The sequence below is a fragment of the Sturnira hondurensis genome, unplaced genomic scaffold (genome assembly GCF_014824575.4).
Source record: "Sturnira hondurensis isolate 20B ecotype Veracruz unplaced genomic scaffold, ASM1482457v3 Scaffold0025370, whole genome shotgun sequence".
Classification (NCBI taxonomy): domain Eukaryota; kingdom Metazoa; phylum Chordata; class Mammalia; order Chiroptera; family Phyllostomidae; genus Sturnira; species Sturnira hondurensis.
In genome coordinates this window covers 7,524,377-7,547,376 of record NW_028098001.1, presented here as the reverse complement: position 1 = coordinate 7,547,376, position 23,000 = coordinate 7,524,377, and the positions used below count along the sequence as shown (strand labels likewise).

The 23,000-nt window shown below is 36.6% G+C and overlaps 2 protein-coding genes across 3 annotated transcripts in view; one reads left to right on the top strand and one right to left on the bottom strand.

Moving 5' to 3' along the window:
• The window catches only part of ZNF292 (zinc finger protein 292), a 100,119-nt gene that overhangs the window by 1,644 nt on the left and 75,475 nt on the right, over nucleotides 1-23,000 (top strand). The gene's annotated exons all lie outside the window — the stretch shown is intronic.
• Nucleotides 21,089-22,455, bottom strand: LOC118982294 (non-histone chromosomal protein HMG-14-like). Its single transcript, XM_037039343.1, has one exon. The coding sequence runs from the start codon at nucleotides 21,467-21,469 to the stop codon at nucleotides 21,089-21,091; it is 381 nt and encodes a 126-aa protein (XP_036895238.1). The 5' UTR covers nucleotides 21,470-22,455.

The window sequence follows — 23,000 nt, the reverse complement described above, 5'->3', positions numbered from 1 at the left end:
TCTTCATTGCTGTATGTACATTATTGTGACTAATAACTTTCTGGTGGTTCATTATCTTAAAAAAAAACACACGAAACTTTGTGTGATAAGTGGCTTTTTTAGGAGGGTGTGTATATAGGCAGTGTGAAAGCCTTCCTAGGGTAACGGTGAGGTAAATACCTGTGGCAAAATTAGACATCCTGTCATTCTTTTGAATTCTTCTTTCAGAGAATTGTTGGAATTTTCCAATTTCTGACAATACCCACTTATTCTTAATTGGTCTTTTAGATATAAAGACTTATTTTAGATATAACAATATACTTCAGTAAGATGCCCATAAAAGGAAGTCTTTCATTTATAAGTTAAGTCAGCTTTTTTAATCAGCGAAAAGTGTTAAAAGTCTCCCTTTGCTGAAAGACTTTTTTTCCCCAAGATAACAATGTCCACTGGTGGGTTTAAGGCTAATTATTCTAAATACTCTTGGCCAGCAATATTTATAAGCAGGATTAGTAATTCTGGGAAAATGGAACCTGATGCAAGTTGAATTTTTTAAGGGTGTGCAACATTATAGAGCTATCACTTAAAAATATTGAAAATGGATGAAACAGCATCCTTTTTTATCAGTATTTGTCGAAAGTAATTTGTTGAAAGTAATTTCCTTATTAGTTTTAAGTGATTAGTCTTACAACACATAAATTGTTTTTATTAACCAGTGCTACATGAAACACTAGTAAAACAAATGCTGGGTTTGTGGACTTGAAAAATAAAGAAATATTTCATGCACCAAAGTCCCACAATAATTTAAATGCATTTGAAAGTGGTCTCCATTATTTAAATAGGTACTGAGTGTATTTGATGTTTGATTCTTCTCTAGAACATTTTGTATAATTTTTCAAAAGTAACCTATTTGTGTTAGTGAACTTGTTAAGTGGGAGTAACTTGAAACATAATTGTATTTTTAAAAATATTCTTTAACTTTTTAATGAGTTGAGCAAAGTAGTGGTTAACAATTATAGAATTTATTGGAGCAGTTTAAAAGCTGCTCAAGACATTGTCTTGGTTTCTAACCCTAAGATTATCACTTAACATTTTCTGTCCAAGCTTTCATTGTAAAACTGGGATATTCACAATACTTGAAGAAGGCAAAGATGAAAGGATATACATTTGTCAGAGATAATGGGTTTCAGATTTAATATTCTGTAAGTGTTGGTGTTTCAAGCTTGCGTAATCCTCACTGTTGCATTTATTTTCAGATGAATTAAGTTTATGTTTTGAATTTTTACCTCAGCAAAAGGTGACTTTCTGAAGAATATAGTGAAATCTACAAGTGTAGAAGATGCTTATACTTTTTAGTGTATTGATTTTCTTTCTTTTTGAGTGAGTCAGGATAATAACAGGTTTCTTGAATTCTAAAAAGTAAAATAGCAATGAAAGATACTAAGTTTATCTTAGTGCTGTAAGTATTGTTTGCTTTTTATATTGAGTTGCTTCCTGGAAGCATGCCCCACTTATTTACATCAACATTTGCTTAAAGTTTAGTTGGGAGGAGAGGAAAGTAGTAAAAGATGGGGGTATTGGGAGTGGCTGTCAAAAAATCTTAAATTTCCTTGTATCTTTACAAGCTAGCTTTAATCTAGGTAATGTAGTTGACTCATTGGTTTTCTTAAAATAATTTCTTGCATTGGTTTCTGGATCATTACTATATATAAAAATTGATTATGGTTGGAACTTCTTGGACTATTTATTGTATTAGATTAAGCCAGTATTCATTCACTCATGCATTGTTACTGAATACCTGTATTAGGGGCCAGGCAACCATGATTATGGTAATCCTGGCTCCCAGGAGCCTATATTCTCTGGAGGGAAGGTAGACAGATAATAATAATTAACTGTAATTTATATCCTTTGTTTCTGAGATGGGTGTAGTACAGTGGAATATTATTTTTTGGAGGAATTTAAACAAAAGCATTCCAACATAATTGTTCTAAAATGATTTTAAACTTAAAAGTTCAACTATTGTAATAGTTGAGGAAGGATATCTTGGGGGGCTTGATATTTGTTGATAGTATTATGTAGTGAGATGGCTGACTAGTTAATAAGTTATGACTTTTACTGGTCTTTTGTCTTCTCGTGTCTGATCATAGTTTTTAAAAGGTTGACTTGCAGTTGTGGAAGAGTGTGTGGTGTGTTTCACACACACTTACACTTTTTATACCTTAGTTCAATAAGCAGTGTTTTTCAGCTAACTGGGCACAGTGCTTTTTCTTGCTGCATTTCTCTCTTTGAGGGAATTTGGAAGTAAGTGGGGTCAGTTGTTTGGTCATTGCAGTGACTGGGGATGTGATACTGGCATTTAGTTCCTATGGGGCATGGATGCTGAATTTTCTTAAGTGAGCAAGACAGTTCATCTCTCTCTCTAAATACCCACAATGCCCTTTGAGAAACTGAACAGAATGAAAAAGAATATAGGAAGATTTTTTTAAAAAATCATATTCTTTTTATGTTAAGATAATATAGTTATATTAAGAAATGTAGTTCATCTGGAACAGGTCCAGGTAAGTGCTGTTCAACTATATTTTAATTTATAGTGAGCTTGCAAGACCAAGATAATTAATACTTCCTTAGTAGGAATTACAAGCAATTATTTAAAAAATTACTGAAACAACTCACTTTTACTAGGTTAAAGAGGGTAGCAAATTAAACATACTTAATTGTTCTGACTTAAACAGATATTTGACCTTTTGATATAATTTAATCAGTACTTTTAGGAAGGCATTTAATGCAGGAACTGAGTTCAGATGTTAGCAAGGGATTTAAGATACAGGAGAAGCCAATAAGATGTACCAGATCTGTCCAGAAAAAGTCCAGCCATTGTTAGTATAAGGAGGTTTACATGACATGGATGTAACCTGGCAGCCAAGGAGAGGGGACTGGACTGCGTATGTGTGAGCAGTGACTTCAATGTATGAGTCAGTGGAGACAGTAGACCCCATTGAGTGAGCATGTGTGCTGCTCACTCAAAAGTGTCTGAACGAGTAGAGCAACAAATCTCCATCAAATTTTGCGTGAAGCTTAAACATTCCTCCTAGGAAACTATTCAGATGATTCAGAAGGCTGCGGCTATGGGCAACTAATGATTGGCAGCTTTATCAGGACAGTGCATTGGCTCATGCATCACATCTGGTGCAGAGTTTTTGCATGAAATGTCAAATGACCCAGGTCACTCAGCCCCCTACAGACAAGGTTTGGCAACCTTCTGACTTCTGGCTTTTCACAGAACTAAGTGAAATGAAAACTAAATGCAAATTAAAAGTGTTTTGATCGGGAAGATACTTCAGACTGATGGTGATTCCAACAAAGGATTTTGCAGTGTTTTGAACAGTGGAAGAGACACTGGGAAAACTGTGTGAGGTCCCAAGGTGCCTACTCTGAAGGGGACTGAGCCATCATTGCCCTGTGTACAATGTTTCTTGTATCATCTTCAGTAAATGTCTCTTTCATATTACATGGCTGAATACTTCCTGGGCAGACCTCATAGACTAATAAGGTAAAATTTAAATACTACTTAAGGATGACAGAGATATCAAAAGATAGTATATTGTTAAATAACACATTTGCTTTATTTTCTGTTCTGTTTTTAAAATTGAAAATGTAGTACATTGAAATGGTTTTTAAAAATTCAAACACTGAGGAAGGGAATGCAACAAAAAATTGATCTCCTTCCCATCCTAGATCTCTAGTCACCTTGCACAAAGATAGTCCCCTAGTGGTTTTTGAGGTTATTTCGTAGCTGTGCATGTAAAATCCATGGCTTTCTGTTTCAAATAATATAATAATTCTAGTCTGTTCTTGTGTCTAATTATTCAGTTAATTATTGGTAACTATTTAGAGGAATAAGTTAATTTTATGTGTAGTAATTTCAGTAAAGAGGTCAATGTAGGAGGTAAAGCACTTCAGGATGAAGTATTAGAGAAGGTTTTACTGACATAGAATTTGTCAGTAAATTCTTATTGCCTTTAGTACTAAAGACCATAGTACCTTTACTAACTATTCTTAGTGCCTTATTAGTGTAAGAAAAGTTAAATTAAAACTATTAGTAGAGCCACTGAGTATTTAAATTATGTAGTTAAAATATTTGTACATTTTTGTTTCATCTGTTTGATACATTTTGATTACTTTATCTGCACATTTTGCTTAGCTTTAATTATAGGGTCAAGATTTTTGAAAATACTTGATCACTTTTCCTAAAAAACTAGTATTTTTTCTTTTGACTATTAGGGGATATCTTAAGTTAATTTGTAGGACACTTCAAATCAGAAGAAAAGATGGCTTGCTTGTTAATTCGTGATAATTACTTTAGGTATTAAGGGAGTAATAAGTCATTTAAATTTTAAAAGTTTAGGTAATGCTCAGGGGAAATAATTTTTAAAGTGTTCATTATTAGTGTGATTGCATGCTAGAAATGGTAAGTTTCATTTTTCTACCAATTTTAGCAAAGGAAAATTTTACATTTTGCTTGCCTCACCTTGATACTTTTTGATCCTAAATTAAATTGGGGAAAGAGAAAAGGTATTCTGCAATTGCTCCTCGTAATATTCTATATGACTAACCTGCAAAGCCAAGGGTTTTCAATACTATACAGAACTGCTGCTGGACTTACTTTCCTTGAGATTCTGTCAAAGTTGAGAAATCACCTTATTTTTCACAACTCCCACACATAAATCTAGTTCTTAAAATTAGCCAGTTATGCCCTGGTCAGTGTGGCTCAATGGGTGGGATAGTCCATCGTCCCATGGACTAAAAGGTTGCAGGTTCGATTTGGACTGTGCACATACCCAGGTTGTTGATTCAATCCCTGGTTTGGTTATTTGTGAGAAGTCAACCTAAGGATCGATGCTTCTCTCTCACATAGATGTCAATGTGTTTCTGACTGTCTTTCTGTCTGTCCGTCTCTCAGTCTGTCTGTCTGTCTGTCTGTCTCTCTCTCTCTCTCTCCTCTTCCCCCTCTCCCTCCCTACCCCTCCCTCTCCCCCCTCCTTTCCTTTTTTTCTAAAAGTGATGGGGAAAAAATGTTCTTGGGTGGGGATTTAAAAAACAACAACAACATGTGAGTAGCTTAATTTATAAAATGGAAAGTTCTTTTTTTCATTAATGTGTTTGTCCTGTACCCCATGTAACTTTTAACTATGTGGTGTTTTCCTGGAGAGCTTCTTGATACATTGTTTCTCTTTTGGCATTGAGAGTTGAAAAGTGCACCTTGATGTTACCAACAGTTTGGAAAACTCTACTTTTAGAGGGGGATTATTGAGTTCAATTTAGTAGTAACCACAGAGGCAAGCAGTTGTAAGATACAAGGTGCCCTTTCTAGACGAGTTGATGCAGAGCATTCTTACATTTTATTTAGGAAGAACATAGTTAAAATACAATTTTAAATGCCTTGCAGTAAATGCTAGAAACCCAGTGTTCCAAGGAACCCAATTTGAGAAATACTGGTGCATGGGATAAAATACACATTTAAGCTTGAGCCCAGTGAAAATACTAGGCCTTTATAACCCCTTTAAGGCAGATAATATTAGTACCTCCAGTTGATGGATGAGGACACAGGCATAAAGCCAAGCCTTAAGTCCCAAAGAAAGTAACATAGCTGGAATTAAAATCATAGTTCAAAATTTATACTTTTAGTTTCTATGTAATAAATAGTAGCTTCTCTTACCCCAGACTCTGGAATCCTAGGTTTAAAATTTTGGAAAAAGGATGTATATTTTAGGAAAATAATTAAAAGACTTGCACAAGCCCTGACTGGTGTACCTCAGTGTGTCGGGCGTCATCCTGTAGACTGAAAAGTTTGCTGGTTCCTTGCCTGAGTTGTGGGCCAGGTCCCCAGTTGGGGGTGTGTGAGAGGCAGCTGATCAATGTTTCTCTCACACATTGATGTTTCTCTCCCTCCCTTCCCACTTTCTAAAAATGAATAAATTAAATCTTTTTGAAAGATTTAAAACCTAAAGATAAATAGAGTTTTGGAAAAAGAAAACCTTTCAATTGTAAGGCCAATGATTTGACACATTCATGCGCAGCAGGTACTCTGCCCTCCGCTGCCAAAACAAAAAGATATTTTATAATGAAATCTAATCCTTCTTTCTCTAAAATGTAAGCTTCACACCAGTTGGTAAATAAGTTAATATTTTTAAAAGTAATGACAGTGGATGACTTGAAAATTACAGAATTATTAATGCTGTAACATTATACTAGGCCATTATATAGAAAACATCAAGTATATTTCTAAAGTAGTCTCTAGGTGCAAATGAAAGTGTCACTTTATATTACAACAGTCATCTTAAATAACTGTGTCTTTGATCAGTTTTTATAACAACAACAAGTCTATATCATCTCCAGTTCAAGGATAAAGAAACAAAGAAAAATTAAAAATGCATGCCATAAGTCAAAAATAGACAGCTTTGTTCAAATTAAAGCAAATATCCTTAGAATCCCAGGCCTTTAATTCACAGTATCTGTGATGAGCTATCAAAGTATACATAAAAGAATTTAGAGTGTACTTTTTTCCATTAAGTAAAACAAGATCTATATAAGAGATTCTTGAGATTTGGGGTATCAGTATCAACTACCACACAGTGCTGAGCACTTCGCATATTATAAGGCTGGAAGTTCATGGTAAATGTTAGCTATTAGTGAATTTAAGAGGACTAGATCTGAAATTTTCCCTCATAAAAAACATTAATATACTCTAATTTCTTGTCATCTAGGTAGTAGTTTTCAAACTTCGAGAAATTAGGGGGCCTCCCTTTCCCCCAGAATCTTATTTGATAGCCTGGTGTATACAACAGAAAAGTTACTTCTGCAGAACAGTTTGACAAGTCTTATTCTAGAATATATCAGCAGCATTGCTAGGAGGATGTAAAGGGAGTTGAAGCATACTTCTTTTGTGACATTTTCTTCTTAAACGGGGGTTTTTCTTATTCTTCCTCATTCTACTGCTTCCTTCTGTGTACTCTCCCAGAGATAATGAAATGTGTTTGTTTTAGAGACATAATCATATATTTAATTTTGAAAGACCTTTAATTGTGCTGCTTATTCTTACATGCTAAGGCACAGTAAGTAAACTAATTTTATTGAACCTACGATTTAAAATAAGTTTATTTCTCTTGAAGCGTAGCTCTTGACATGCATGTAGTATAATGGAGAAATTGTACCTTATGATAGAAACAATAAATACCACTGTATTTTGTCATGTGTAATGCACACCCATGGTTTTGTGCCCATTATACACAGGATTATACCCGCGTATAATATGCACCCTTATTTTATCCTCAAAAATTTGGGCAAAAAAAGTGTGCATTATACACAGCAAAATAACAGGTAAATACTAGTAAAGCTTATGGCACAAACAGTTCCACAGATATACCCAGTGCTAATGTGTTTAATTCTTTCTGAAAATTTATTAAGAAAACCTAGCCATATACATTCCCCCAAATCATCATCATCATATATTTTCTCTGGATCTTTCATTTTCTTCCTTGGGTTTGCAATGAAGTAGTGGTTCTCTGGAAAGTGTATCTTTTTATCTGTGCACTTGATCTTCACTCCCTCAGAAAACCTATCCACTTTCCTCTGTCTTCCTTAGTTTTCTTTCCATCACTCCTGTCTTTTAGCCTGTAGAGGGGGGTGTTTGTGTGTGTGTGTCACTCTGGTCATCTGTCTTCAGATTTCTCCCTTTTCTCTAATCCCTTCTCCACTTAAGAGACTTCTCTTATTCTAAACGAGATTTTCTTTAACTCTTGTTTTCTAATCATTAGAAAATGATTGCCAGACTTTTTGGAAAGGTACCATTATTTATTGCCTTCATTTCTTACCTTCCCTTGCAGTTTAGACTCTATCTTTCACCACACTTAAGCAAGTGTTCTTTTAAAGGTCACTTGCTTGGCATGTCTTTAATGCTTTATTAACTGTAGACTTGTGTAGCAGTCCAGCAGCTCTGACTACTTCATGTGCCTACATACTGTTTTTAAGAATATTTACTTGTCAGCATTTAAAAAAATCATGTTGGAATGAGAATGTTTAGGCTCTCTTGGAAAATCAGAAGATCTGACAATGTTGGACTCATGGCTGTAGGCTGAGGTTGCTACCAGTTCAGACCCTATGGGAATTTAAAAATATTTGTGACCCCATCTTAATTTCATCTTCCTTCAATTTATTTACACTGCTCTCCTGATAATACCTTTATGACTGCTCCTTAGTTGTCTTATTTAAAGGGAAAACTCACTTCTTTACTACCATAAGTTTTTTTCCCTGTGAGTCTCCTTTAGTACTTACAAAACACTTCTGGTCACCAAATGTATGAGGGCTTTTTCCTGCAACAACAAGCAAGTCTCTGGCATCAGCTGGGTGACCTGTAAATTAATTCAACTGTCACCCAAAGTGTCAGACATCTTACAGGTGTTACAGGTTAAGCACTCAATCCCACATGACTGCCCCTCCCCACCCTCACTTAAGAGGCCAGTCACAAGCTCAGGTTATCACTCATGCTTCTGACCAGTTGGGCTCTAAATCTGAGCTTCCCACATCCTCCTCTTCAGTTTAATTAATTTGCCAAAGTGGCTTACAGAACTCGGGGATAGATTTACTGTGCTTATGTTTACCAGTTTATTAAAAGGTATGATAAAGAATACGTACAAGCAACTGGATAAAGGGATACGTGGGTCAAGGTTTGGAAGAGTACCAAGGGCAGGAGCTTCTGTCTCTGTGGAGTTGTGGTATGTCATGCTCTTTGTGTGGAAGTGTTTAACCTCCTGGAAGCTCTGTGAACCCCATGCTATTGGTATTTTTATGGAGGCATGATTAATTATTAACTCTATTCCTAGCCCTTCTCCCCTCTCTGGAGGATTTGGGGTGGTGCTCAAACTTCCAAGCTCTTAATAATGACTTGGTCTTCCGGTGACTTACCTCTTTTCTCTCTAGGAGCCTTCCAGGCCCACAATAGAACAAAAGTGCTCTTATCACTTAGGAATTTACTAGAGTTTTAGGAGTCCTATGTCAGGAATGGAGTCAAAGACAAATATTAGAACAAGAGATGCTTGTAGTGGTCTTATCACTTAGGAAATTAAAAGGGCTTTAGGAGCTCTGTCAGAAACTAGGGGCAGAGACCAATATATATTTTCTATTATCCCACGTCTTCAGTAACTATTTTGCCTGCTGGAAGTTCACAGTAATTATTAGTATTCATATATTTAAGAGGACTAAGTTAAAATTTTCACTCTGTGTGTGTGTTGGGGGGAAGATTTTGGCAATGTTCTTTTCTTTTCATTCTTCAGTAGTGAGTGTCAACAATTTTCCCCACCTCATTGTGGCAGCTGACACAAGGCTCCCTAAGTGGATCATAGTGCTCTGATAGATAATCCATGCTTTACATACTAATCTTCAGCAGTCATCCACTCTGGACATCCTCTGTCACCCACGCTGGTTAGGATTGCCAGGTGTCTATTGTTTTAAACACTACCACTTTTCTTTGCCCTTGTCTTCTACTTGCAAACCATTTGTGAAACTCTTCCATGCCCGGTTTAGTAGGTACTTCTAAGTAAACATGTCTGAAATTGAACTCATCCACTCTTCTTTCCACTGCTCCACCCTCCACCAGAAAGAAAGCCTGTTGGTATTGGTGACAGCACCTCCCACCCCCTTCAAAGTTTAGATTCCAAAATCTAATCTTGAGCCATTTTAGCTCCCCCTCATTTCGTCTCCATAGCCCAGTGTCCAAGTTCTGTCCATTTTTTTCATGCACGGTTTACTGTATCCTTCTCTGGTTATATCTCATATGTTATCAGTGGCCACTTAGTTTCTTTCAACACGAAAATACAACAAAATCTTTTTTTAAATGAAGGTACTTTCTGTCTTCTCCAATCAACTGTATTGTCACTAAGGTTATTTATTTGTTGTCTTTTCAAAGAATGAATATTATATTCAGTTCTTAAAGACTTTAAAAGGCAGTGCAGTGTTGAAGAGTTCAGATTTTGGGTTGGACACCATGAGTTGAAATCCCAGTGCTATCATTCCTAGCTATGGGCACAGTTTCTTAACCTAGTAAATGATAATACCTATTTCGTAGGGTTGTGGGGATTAAATGAGACATCAGCATGGTGTCCACCACATAAGTAAGCACCACATAAAATGTTATTCTGTGAAAAATAAAATTTAAGCTCACTTGTATCCTACATCAAAGACATCCAGTGGGCCAGCCTGGCTGACTGGCAACCATATCTCTTATTTTCTTTGAAGCCTTTGCCCTTTATAGTCTGTTCTTACAGTTTAGTGTACGTATCCTCCGACACCTTCGCGTTTTCTTTAGCTTTCTCCTTTAGTGTTTCCTTGTGTTATCAACTCCAGTTCTGGACATTTCTTTTCATCAATCTTTGATGAGATTATTAGGTATTGATATATTTTCATGAGGCTTTCCTATAGTCCTAAATGAATTTAATGGCATATTCCTCATCCTTATTTATTGGCCTGTGTGTGTTTTCTGGCTTTTATCGTAGTTTCTCTGTATTGTTTGTCTTTGTTTGTGTTTGTCTTTTCATCCCCACCCCACAAATTGGAGCTTCTTAAAAGAAGGAGCCATGCCTTATTTTACTAAATCATAAATAATTAAATTTTGTTAAATGTTTATCTCCCTTTTTTTCCTTGGATAGGTGGTTTTTAATTGTTGAAGGGAGGAGTAAATTTTGTGCTCATTAAGAGGCCATTACTTGCCAAAATTAGGTTACTCCTGACCATTCTTGTTGCATCTCAACTGTGACATTGGTACCTATGTTCAGGGCAGGCAAGGACTCAGCTTGATAAAATATGTGTAGTTCATATAAAACAAAAGTGAGTATATGAGAGAAGGGGTGGGGAGAGAGAAAATCATTTAATCTTCAGCAACCCTCTTCAATAGGTAATTACTGTCCCTATTTATATGTAGACTGCTGAGGCACAGAGTGGTAAAGTAACTTACCCAAGTCAAATAAGTAGGATTTAATTTTAAAAAACAAGCAAACCCAACACCCCCCAAAGCATTGCTTTTTCTTTCTGGAAGGAGTACATAGGTTGTTGGTTGTTGAAATTTGGTTTGTAGGGTACAGGGGGTATTTATAATAATAAATTTTAATCATTTGAAACTAAACTTCAGAAAGCAGAACAATGAATATGAGCATTGTAGTGGAGATTTTGAGTAATAGCCTTACTAAAGAATGTGTTAATTAGGGTTCTTTGTTTAGCAGTAGAGGGAATTTGTTTTGAATTTTTTGAGTAATATATGTGGATCTTTTAAGAGTAATCAATACATATTTATGAATTACAAGCAGAGCAACTTGTTGAAGAAATCAGTTTCTATTCTCCAAATATAATATGCCCCTTTGTGGGGGCAGCCTTGCCAGCAAAGTGTTGTGTCCATTTCCCGCCCCCCCCCCCCATCTGCCATGAAAGTGAAACTACCAAAACATGATCTGCTTGGGGAGGAGAAGTGGTCAATCTCTCAGAGTAGAAGAACCAAGAACCTCTTCTTCAACGGCTTTTATTAGGTTGTAATACACAGGAACACAGGTAAAGCCCATCAATCAATGTCAGGCAGCAAGGATCAAACAATAGATAACATTTAAAATAAATCTGAGTCCCAGTCAGGGCACATGCCTGGGTTGCAGGCCAGTTCTCAGCAGGGGACGAATAAGAGGCAACCATACATTGATATTCTCTCCCTCTCTCCTTCCCTTCCCTTCTAAAGATAAATAAATAAAAGAAATCTGAGGACTTAGTCTGAGTCAGTGTCTGTCAGGTAAGGGGATTGAAAAAACTTTGGGAGACATACTCATTTCCTGCTTGTACCCTTATCATATGAATGAAAGCACTCTTAGCAAAGCAGACTTCACTGGACTTTGTAAATTCTTTCTTACGCTCGATCACCCCAGATCCCACTCCAGCTGGCAAGGAGCTGCACAGCTTTCCCAGTCATAGGTTTTTAGGCTTAAGTGGACTAAAGCCAGGAAGTGCTTCTCCCAGATGGAAATGGGGACTCAGGCAATGTCAGAATAGTCAGAGCAGTTCCCAACAATAACTAAGTGGAGTTCTTGATTTTATTGGGTTAATAAAAAAATCTGCATTTGTTAAGTGTTTGGCCTCTTCTAGGTGCAAAGAAGTACCTAAAATCCATGGGGAACAATAGGGCCATTGTCTACATTAGTGGTCTTTAAACTTCTTTTGATTGGGTATCCTACTAGTGAACATTTGAATCTTAAACCTCAATATGGGAGTGTTTAATAACAAAGTTTTAGATAAATTTAGTAGAAAAAGACATTTTTCCCCTCTGTACTTAATTGTATACTCTTTTTGGAAACATAGGTTTATAGTGCTGTGAGGACCTGAAGTTTCAGAGTTGTATGAGGGAGACGCAAAAAAACTCTGGAATTATATTCTAGAGAGTGGGCTCCTTGTAGTACAGGCTTCCCCACTAGAGGAGTGTTCTAGGAACTCAGCTGTATCAGTGAGCCAGTTGGTGGTGTTGTGAGAGGCTGCATTTGGCTTCAGTTCAGTGAATTTTTTTTTAAGACTCGATACATCTGCCTGTTTCATGATGGATGATTTACAAGTGCACAATGTACCTGCCCACACTGCACTGAATATTCAGCAGTTTTTGACAAAAAATGGCATGATCTCCATGCCCCACCCTCCATATTTAACCAATCTCACCTCTTGCAACTTTTTTGTTGTTTCCTTGGATGAGAAAAACTCAAAGGGAAACATTTTGCTGGAATGAAACAAAGGCCAGCAGAAGCACTAAAAGGCATCAAAATCAACAATTTCAAAAACTGTTTTGAGCAGTGGGAGAAACATCTCCTTAGGTGTATTGCATCAGATGGAGAGTGGTGCTTTACTAAATACTGTCATGCTTTACTTTTTATGAAGATCCTTGAGCATGAGCACAACAGTTATCAGATTCCCTCCCAGCTCTGAGTCAACTCTCTTGCTCTGCGATGTTGGAGCTTGACCCTTTGGGCATTTCTTCATTGCAGGAAGTTAAGCTTTGTCAGTAGAAGATGCTGGAGGAACTTTACCCAAGGTAGGGGCTTCTGTTTTGTTTCTTGCTCTCACTGCATGGTTGCAAGGGGCACCAGTATGGGGCCATCCAGTGGTCCTTTGCCCTAGGTGAGTGCAGAGGGGACAGATTCTGTGAGCTCACAGACCCAACTCAGTGACCGCCTCATCTCAGGTCTCCTGACAACTCCTCATGCATGTCCACTCCTTGTGGTGTCACAAGGGCAGAGGGTCATTTCCCTCTGCCCTTTCCTATGTAGGTGCTGCCCACAATCAGGTTCTTGGTGTCCTAACACACATTGTATCCTCACCCACCAGCCTCTTTGGCCCAACCCATCCTGGAGAACAACTTTGAAATTCAGTAGGCTGCAACCACACCTTCACCAACGAGGTCCAAACCCTAGCTTTAGGGAAGGATCTTCTTGCAACTTTGTTTCTTCCTTGGATACTGTCACTCAGCCCTCCCATATTCTTTAGAGCTCTGTTTACATGTTTATATATGTTACTCCCCTATTGCAGTGATTTTCAACCTTTTTCATCTCATGGCACATATAAACTAATTCCTAAAATTCTGTGGCATACCAAAAAATACATTTTTTGTTAATCTGACAAAAAGAATAGGTATAATTTTAACTTATTCACACTGAATGGCTCTTGTTGTTTTGGCTGTTGTCATTTTTTTTATAATCTAAGAGAAAATAAGTCAGTGCCCTTGACTGAATAGCCAGATATTGTATATTTTAAAAATTCTCATGTCACACTGGTTCAAAATTGCTGCCCTATTGTAATTTTTCTTTTACTTTTTAAAAAAATTTTATTTATTTTTAGAGAGAGGGGAAGGGAAGGAGGAAGAGGGAGAGAAGAATCTGGATAGAAACATCAACTGGTTACTTCTTTCACACCCACAGCAGGGGATCTGGCCTGTACCCAGGCATGTGATGTGCACTGACCAGGAATTGAACCAGGGACCTCATGGTTTGTGCACCAACACCCAAACCTCTGAGCTACACCGGGCTGTAATTATTCTTTATGTGAGATTTTTCCTGATCAAATTATTGTGTGGTGCCGTTTCTTGGTTAGACCCTATCTAATGCCATGGGGCTAAAATGAGATATATTACATACTAATGGATAAAAACTATAGATTAGTACCAATACTTTTTTCCTCATACACATGGTTTATTTGAGTCACCTCTAGTCCATGGAAACTAGATTTGGTATTTTCAAAATGGTTATAAATTCATTTATTCACTTCTAGTGGGATTATAATTGTGGAGGACTGGCCCTTAAATGTCATTGGTTTCAAAAATTGTTGAAATGAGGGCATAGAATAATTGTGTAAGTGTGTTTTCATAATTAAGTATGTATCAAGTTAACTTAAACAATCAGGAAATATCAGGTGAGAACTTTGCAATCCTATTATATTATTAGCATATTTGGATCTCAGAAAATTTCCACCCAGTCACTTCTTTTTAATAAATTGGCAAATTATAGTTATGTGAATTATCTTTTTACAATTTCCCAAGGTTAAAAGAGAGATTCATACCCACACTCCCAGGGGCCGTGGAGCTGGTAAGACAAGAAGACACCTAGTGCTACTGTGACCAATTTATTAGTAATAGTAACTTAAATAGCTTACTGGTAAACATCTGAATTTGACTCTGTATAATTTTCATATTTATGATTTCTGGTGGATATTTAAAATTACTAGCTTTAATAGCTAGTAATTTTAATTTTAATTTTAATTTAATTTTTTAATTTTAAAGCTAGCTTTACTAGCTTTTAGCTGCAGGTTAAGCTTGACCCTCCCTAAGGACATTCGTGTCTGTCCTTGTCTGAGGAACCTGTAATGATCTCCTCTAAGGTAGTTGCCTTGAAGAGAGGAGTGATAATTTTCCTAAGGACCATCCTAACCACCTTTCCCTGTTTCTAGACATGTAACTGGTGAGGGTGTATGGGCTGGTACCATTCTGATTGCATTGGCTTCTGTCCTGGTCAGCCAGCCACTGAGGATTTTGACTTTCACCACAGTCATATAAATTAATGCCATTAATATACTAAAGCAGCAGTTTTTACCTGGTGTGCCACAAAAACATTTAAAACGTGTGGTACCTGACTGTTTAGTCAGGGGCACTCACCTCTTTTCCCTTAGATTGTCAAATAAAAAAATAACAGTCAAATGCAGCAATAGCTGTCTGGTGTGAATGAATCAAAGTGATACCTGTTTTTTTGTTTTTATTTTGCTTTTTTTTGTCAGGTTCAAAAATATAATATATTTTGTGATGTGCTACAGAATTTTAGTTATTTATATGTGCCATGAGATGAAAAAAGGTCAAAAATTGCTGGGTTAAAGAACTGAGTGTTTTTTTTAATCTACTTGATATCCTTGATATGACGCATTCTTCAACAATTGTGTTTTTTACTTTTATTTTAATTTGTAACAGTTTTGGTTTTAGGTAAGGTTTTTTTTGTTTACACAGTTCAGCCCATATAATATACAATGATGTCTTCATTACCAACCACAGATTTTTTTGAGTTTGGAAATAACCTGTAAAACTATGTGGGCCTGATGGTTGCAAGAATAAAAAAGAAATATAAGGTAGTATACAAAGAAAAAGTAAAATTCTGTGTAATTAAAAAAAACTAAAACCACCAGCTTTGTTAATTTTCAGTTCCCTTCATATGTTTAATGATATTAACCACATACCTCCTGTAATTTCTGTTCAGCATACAGTTGTTGTAATACTGCCTTTCCCAGGAGTTTTTCTCGATTTAGTGATGAATGGATTTATGATTTCTTCAGTGCTTGTACACCCTTGTTCTAGCTTTTCCTTTGAAGCTGTGATATGCTCTATTTAAAGTGGATGGTGATTATATTTCCAGAAAGTGAAGGAAGAAAAACTGAAAGTAAATTATGGATCAGATTATTGATTCCATAGCGAAATTTGTTTAATTTGCTATATCTAATAGACTTTAGTGGTACAAAAGTAATGAACCTGCATATTGTACTGAATAAATTTTATTATCTAAAAGTTAAATAAAACAGTAGGGCACCAGAATCTTTGTTTTAAATTTTATTTATTTATTTTTTAAAGGGAGGGGAAGTGGGGAGAGAGGAAACTTCAATGTGTAGATGCCTCTTGAGCACCTCCAACTGGCGACTCTGGTTTGCAGGCCAGCACTCAATCCACTGAGCCACATTAGCCAGGGCAAGGATACCAGAATCTTTCTTGAGGGGTATCCTACCTCCTGGTCTCACTGCTTAAGCTTCATTATTTGCAGCAACTTTGAAAAGAGATTTTGTGGAAGATAGTACTGATAGCCCCGATCTGTAGATGACAGTCTTCCCACTGGAATATTTATCCAGTTAGGATTGGGTTGGTCAAAAAGTCCGTTTAGGTTTTTTTTTTCCCCCCCATAAAATAGAAGGCACATTTTTTATTTTCACCAATAACTATTTGGATATTTTGAGTGTGCCAGGTATCTCCTGCTATTGGCTTCTAGTCAATAGAGGCCAGAGGTGCTGCTAAACATTTTCCAATGCCTAACACACAGCCCTGTGGCAAAGAATTATTTGGCCAAAATGTCAGTAGTATCAAGAAGCTTCACAAACCACTTTTGACATGTTCGATCAGTCACAGTGCCTTGTCCACGTACTGCACAAATCTCTTTTGTGTGTTTCCACCCTGTTTTTACCTTTCTTAAAATAATAAAGTATAATACACTGAAAATGTTGCATCTGTTCTTCTATTTTCCATATCTATCTTTAATATCTTCAGTATTAAAATAGCTGCACAGTTCACCAATTTTGATAAGTTTTTTTAATGCCTACTGATATGACAGCTGTCAAAATTACATTCTAACAAAATTGTTTCAAATGAAGTTAAAGACAGCTAAATACTACTACTAGAGCAGTCGTGGGGGGAAAAACTAAATAAACTTTTTGACTAACCCAATATTTAAAATAAATTTTTAAAATCAAATGGTGTTTTCTGTAGAGGAGCCAATTGTATTTTTAAACTTAGGTTATAACTACAACATATACAGGGAAAAAAGTTTTTCAATAAAGTTACAAATAGGATTTTTTTTCCCTTGCAGTGGTAAAAATGGCACTTTATTCAAGTCTTTGACATGTGAGATTTATTAAGGGTGTGGTATACTAGAGAAAACTATAATTATAGTGAGCTGAATCTAATAATCATCTTAAAGGACAATAGAATTCTTTGCAACAGTAAAAACTAATAGGGAGGAAAATATTTATAATATTTTTTCGCTATCAAATACATTTTTTGTTGCAGGCCGATGGATGCAAGAAAAGGTAACATGACATTTAAGTGTGTAGTATGTATTGTATCTTACTAAAAAGGTTACTGTTTTGCTTTTAAGGCCCCTTTAATTGACACACTATGGCAGTTTAACAGTAATAATTTTTATTTTATTGGTGTTCTATTTGTATTCTTTTAGAACTTCAAGCATGCTTTTCTGTGTTATCAATGGAAGTAAAATTCCCAGGCTAATCACAAAAGTCTTTTTTTCTTTTTCATTCACAATGTATGCTGTAATGTTATTTTTTATTCTAGGAACACGATGCCATGCAGGAAAGAAGGGGATTCTACCATTTTTCTGAATATCTGGCAGGCTTACAATCCAATTTAGAGATACCAGTTGTGTTTGCTGAGGGAGTGACATTACTTATCACTGCCTTTTTATTCCCTTTTCTTTCCCCAGGTAGCTGCTGTTGCCATATTTCTGTGAGCCCCATTTTGTATCCTCACTCAAACCTCTATTCCATCAGTATAGGAGTATTCAACTACCTGTTACGGAATATTCACTAATTTATGATAATGTGTGGATATGTCATTAGTAGAGTTAGTAGGTAAGATTTCAAGTTGATAATAAAAATGGGAAAATATAGGTAATTTGAGGAAGGATAATTTGGAATAGAAAGGTCTCCAAAAAAAAAAACAAGCCACCCTCTTGCTATTTACTACCTGAGTCCAGTCTTTCAAAAGCATTGTTCCTTTACTTCTGAACTTACGGTTTATCTGAAAACCTGAACTCAAAACTTTTTCCTAGCTACTCCCATTACATTAGCAGTAAGTGTTCATGGGGTGGTGAGTAGGGTAAGACTAGAGTCTTTGGGATATGTAGTTTTATAAATTCAGAATTCCAGTTGACCATCATCACTGTGGTCTTTTTGGTTATTAGGTGAGTGAATAAATTACTTTAAAAAAATTAAATGATATCGTGTTGAATTTCTAATCCTAATAAAAATAATCCATAATTGGGTGGGGGTTGTTTATGAAAATATAACTAGTTGTCAGTCCCCTCTGTCTTAAATAGCATAAAAAGTTCTGTTAGTTATGGGTCCAGACCAGTCACTACAAACATGAACTGTTTAAAATCATTTTGTCCAAAATCTCACTTGACTAAATCTCTGGATTTCAAAGCCTGGACACTTCATACTGAAAAATAGACATATCCACAGCCATGTGTTTAGCTGAAGGGTTATTGGATGAACCTGTTCTGTGGATAAATTATTGGTTTTTACTGTTATCTTGGTGTAGTTTAGTTCTCCTGGATTAAAAACTGCTTTCACTACTTGTTTGCCTATGCAAGCTGTGACAACATTAAATGCCTATAAATCCCAGGAATGTAAAGTAACAAAATGACTTGGATAGAAAAAGAGCAATAAAGAGTTAGAAAGTTCCCACTCTGATTCACCCAACTGCTAACCTATGTGCTTATTATTGCTATGTGGGATGGGATTTAACTAGTCCAGTGTTGCCTGATCTTCTGATTTTTCAAGAAAAAAAAACTAGAAACCCAGATTCTTATGTGTAATGTCCCAATTTTGAAATGTTGACAGCTAATTCAAAATGTCTGAGGGGGACCCCAAAACACCATGTGAGTCAAATAAAACATGTCTGGGGAATTTATTTCTGGATATTTGGAACAGTGTATAGTTTGCCAGAAATAGTATGTGAAAAACACCTCCCCCAGAGTGACTTTTGGTTCTTTATAACATCACGGTCTGTGTGCTTCCCTCCTTCATTTACATCCCTGGAAATTGTAGTCTTCTGAATACACCTGGAAAGAAGGATGTGTGTACAAATGACCATTGTGGAGAGGGGAAGGAAACAACTCAGGTTGTTTTGGCACCTTCTTTAGAGACTCACTGGTAAAATAGGTAGAAATCTCTTACCATTTTCTTGGTCTTCTGTTCCCCTGTAGAAGTCTGTGCTTTGTTTAATTTAGCCTGACAGATTTGTTTGTGTGCACTTGAAAAAGTTATTTCATAATTGAGATTTTATTGGTTCTGAGGATAAGTACACAGACATTTCAATCTGTACGTACATACATGGTAACATGCAGACCAAAACCTAAAAAGTCATGTAGTTGTGGTTCTTTAAGTTATTGTAGTGACTTGCCACCTTAAAATTGGGAGGCACATTTTTTCTCAATAGAATATCAAGTCCCAATATCTTTAAATGTTGATATGCTGTTATATCAAAGACCTACCAATTCATAACTTAATATCATATATACTACATACTCAAATTTCCAGTTTTTCAGAGCACATTAACAAAGTTAGTAGGAATCTGGACTACCATTCCAGGGATGTTAGAGTGCACAAAATTCTGACAGAGCCAGGATCAAGGAGTGCTTTTCTTTAGGAAACAGTTCTACCAAAAACATGGGAATAGAAGTAATTTAAAATGTTGAGACATATTAAATGTATGACTGACTCCATATTGCCAATTAGTATGTTTTGTATTATAGGATGTAAAAATTGTCCCTATCTATGGGATGTTAAGCTAACACCCTTGACAATCAAAGCCTTCATATTCAGTATTCCACTATTTGCTGGTTACACCAACAACTAAGCATCCAGTAAGTGATTTCTGTTTTAAAGCATTTACACTTTTAGAATTTTTACTTTTTAAAGATTTTATTTATTTTTAGAGAGAGGGAAGGGAGGGAAGAAGAGAGGGAAACACATGTGAGAGAGAAACATTGGTCAGTTGCCTCTTACATGTGCCCTGTCCAGGGGCAAATGCACAACCTAGGCGTGTGCCCTGACTGGTATTCAAACCAGTGACCTTTCACTTTGTGGGAGCACACCCAACCAGCTGAGCCACAGGTCAGGACAAAAGCATTTACACTTAAAAAATGGGGTGAGATGAAACTTCCTCCTTCTAAAAAAGGTTTCTAGAGCTACTAAAAAAAACCCTTGCATTTACAAAATAGTTGATAAAAAATATTTCTCTGGATTGTACAAGAAGGGAAACAGGGACCACATACAAGACATGGTATACGATAGCAATCTCAAACCTTTTTGGCACCATGGATGGGTTTTGTGGAAGACAGACAGGGTGGGGCAGGAGTCTGAGCTCAGGTGAGCTGCTGAGCTCTGCTGGTCACACTAGAATGGGTGGGTGTAGGATGCCCCGTTCTGCAGAACTCTCCTGGCCACTGCAGATGAGAATAAGTCACCCTGGTCACAATTTGTCATTACAGTGGGAAGGGGGATGGCAATTTCCTCTAGTAGAGAGTGCCCCAAGCCCTTCTCCAAAATGGCTTTTATTGGGATCAGTATGTGCAGGGATATACAGCATACATGCATAGCTTATCAATCAATGTCCAAAGACTATAGTTACACAAAACTGATATTATCTATAGATGACAATTGAAGAAACACAGAGATGTGCCTGAGGCCAGGGTCTGTTAGACATGCTGGTGCCAGATGTTTGTTAAAATGTATTTCCTAGGATAAGGGGTTCACTCTTATGCTTTAAACGTAAACATCTGGTTTACACCAACAGGGCTAAAGCAAAGGAAGCTTCAAAGGATACAGTGTATTCTTCGGGTCTGATTTCCCCCAAGACCTCACTCACTCCCTTGGGGCTACAGTTTCCAATACCACACAGTGGTCCCCAACAGATAGGAGAGACTGGAGGTGGAGCTCAGGCCAGCTTTGCTTGTGGCTTGGTTTCCTAACAGGCCATGGACTGGTAGGCAGTTGGGAACTGATATTAACCAGACTTGGCTTTCTCTCCTTCATCAGAGGCTGGACTTGTCTCATTTTTAGTTTCTTCCTGCACTGCAGATAAATCTTTAATTTCTTGGTTAGCCACTTTGGTCTGTTTTCCCTTTGCTCCTCCCCCCCCCCCCCGCAGTATTTTGTCTGCAGGTTTATCCTTTCCTGCCACCTTTTTAGGCTTTGCTTCCACTTTTGCAGGATCAGGTTTAGCTGACAACCTCCCAAATCTCTTCTTGGAGTCTGCCTTTGCTTTGCCCTGAGTAGAGCTAGCCTTGCTCTTGGGGTTTGTGGCAGCAGTAAGGGGGCACATGCATGGTGCCTGTGGGCCAGTGGTGCACTGAATGCCTACAAAAAGCAAAGCTGGGCTGCCCATCCACTGCCACCAATCCTGCCTCCTGAGCTTCTGGGTCCTGCTGTCAGACAGATGTTTTAACCACTATTCTAAGTTTCCAGAAATATTTAAACATCATATATATCCAAGGGTATTGTTATGAGTGTTCTGTGGAAGGACAGAGGAGAGCAAATCAGAAAACTAGCTTGCAAGCATGTTAACTTGAAACTTAGGTGATAAAGTTTAAAATATACTTATGTTAAAATTAGTTTTTAGAATATCAGTATTCTACATGGCCGTCTTTTTATTATTTTAGAAAGTTTAGTTCAGTTGTCTTTCAAGTAGAAATAGCCAAATATCAAGTTTGCGAAATGAAAGTAATAATGAGAGATTTAAAATAATACAGATCATTTTTAAAATGAATTTTTATCAGAATAGTTTTAGGTTTACAGAAACATCGTGAAAACAGTGCAGTGAATTCCCATATAACCCACAGCCAATTTTCCACATTAGTCACATTGTCTCACATTGAGACATCATTAACTGAAGTTCATACTTTATTCAGATTTCCTTAGTAGTTCTCTTAATTTTTTTTTCATGTTACAGTATCCCACTGAGGATACCACATTACATTTAGTTATCATATCTTCTTAGGCTTCTCTGAGCTGGTTTCTAAGCTTTTCTTGTTTTTGATGATCTTAAGTTTTGAAGAGAACTGGTCAGGTATTGTGTCAAATATCCCTCGGTTGGAATTTGTTTTATGATTTTCTCTTGATTAGATAGGGGCGGTTTTTTGACAGGAAGACCATGTAGGTAAAGTGCTTATTGTCATTACAGTTTTATTAAGGGAACATATTAACATGACCTAACACTGTTGATGTTACCTTTTACCACTTGGCTTAGTAGTGTTCATCAGGTTTCTCCAATGTTGTTATTTTTTTCACCCTTGCGTACGGTACTCTTTGAAAGGAAGTACTATGTACGGCTCACACTTAAGAGGTGGGAAATTATGCTCCACCTCCTTGAGGGTGAACTCAGAAAATTATTTGGAATTCTTCTATATAGGAAGCTTATCTCTGTTCCTGAATTTGTTTATTTGTGCAGTCATTATTTACTTCATTCAGACTTGTAGATTATTTTACACTTTGAGTTATAATTTAATACTATTGTATTTGTTGCTCAGATTATTCCACCTTTGGCCATTGGGAGCTCTTTCGGTTGACTTCTGTTCCTTTTGACACACCCCCCTCACCAAATCTGTGTGTGTTTTAATACATACGTCTTTTGATCTAAAAGGAAAATTTTTAAATAGAGGTTAAGTGTTACATATATATATAATCCTTCCAGTTTTACACTCTTGCTAACCTTAAAACCCCATAATAAATAACAAAATTCAGCAATTATGCTTATGCTCTACTCTTGGTGTTCTTTCTTCAAGTACTTTCAGAGACATTGGTAAACATTATCTTGGAATGAACATTGTCTAGATAGAAGATCTTAGAAGAATTTGAAGTTCCTGAAGCAATGAAAAATGTCCCTGCTTACTACAGGAAAATATACCAAACAATAGAGT

Bases quoted from the DNA above. Each gene is read 5' to 3' on its own strand.
- LOC118982294 (XM_037039343.1), bottom strand. From the start codon at position 21,469: ATGGGCAGCCCAGCTTTGCTTTTTGTAGGCATTCAGTGCACCACTGGC.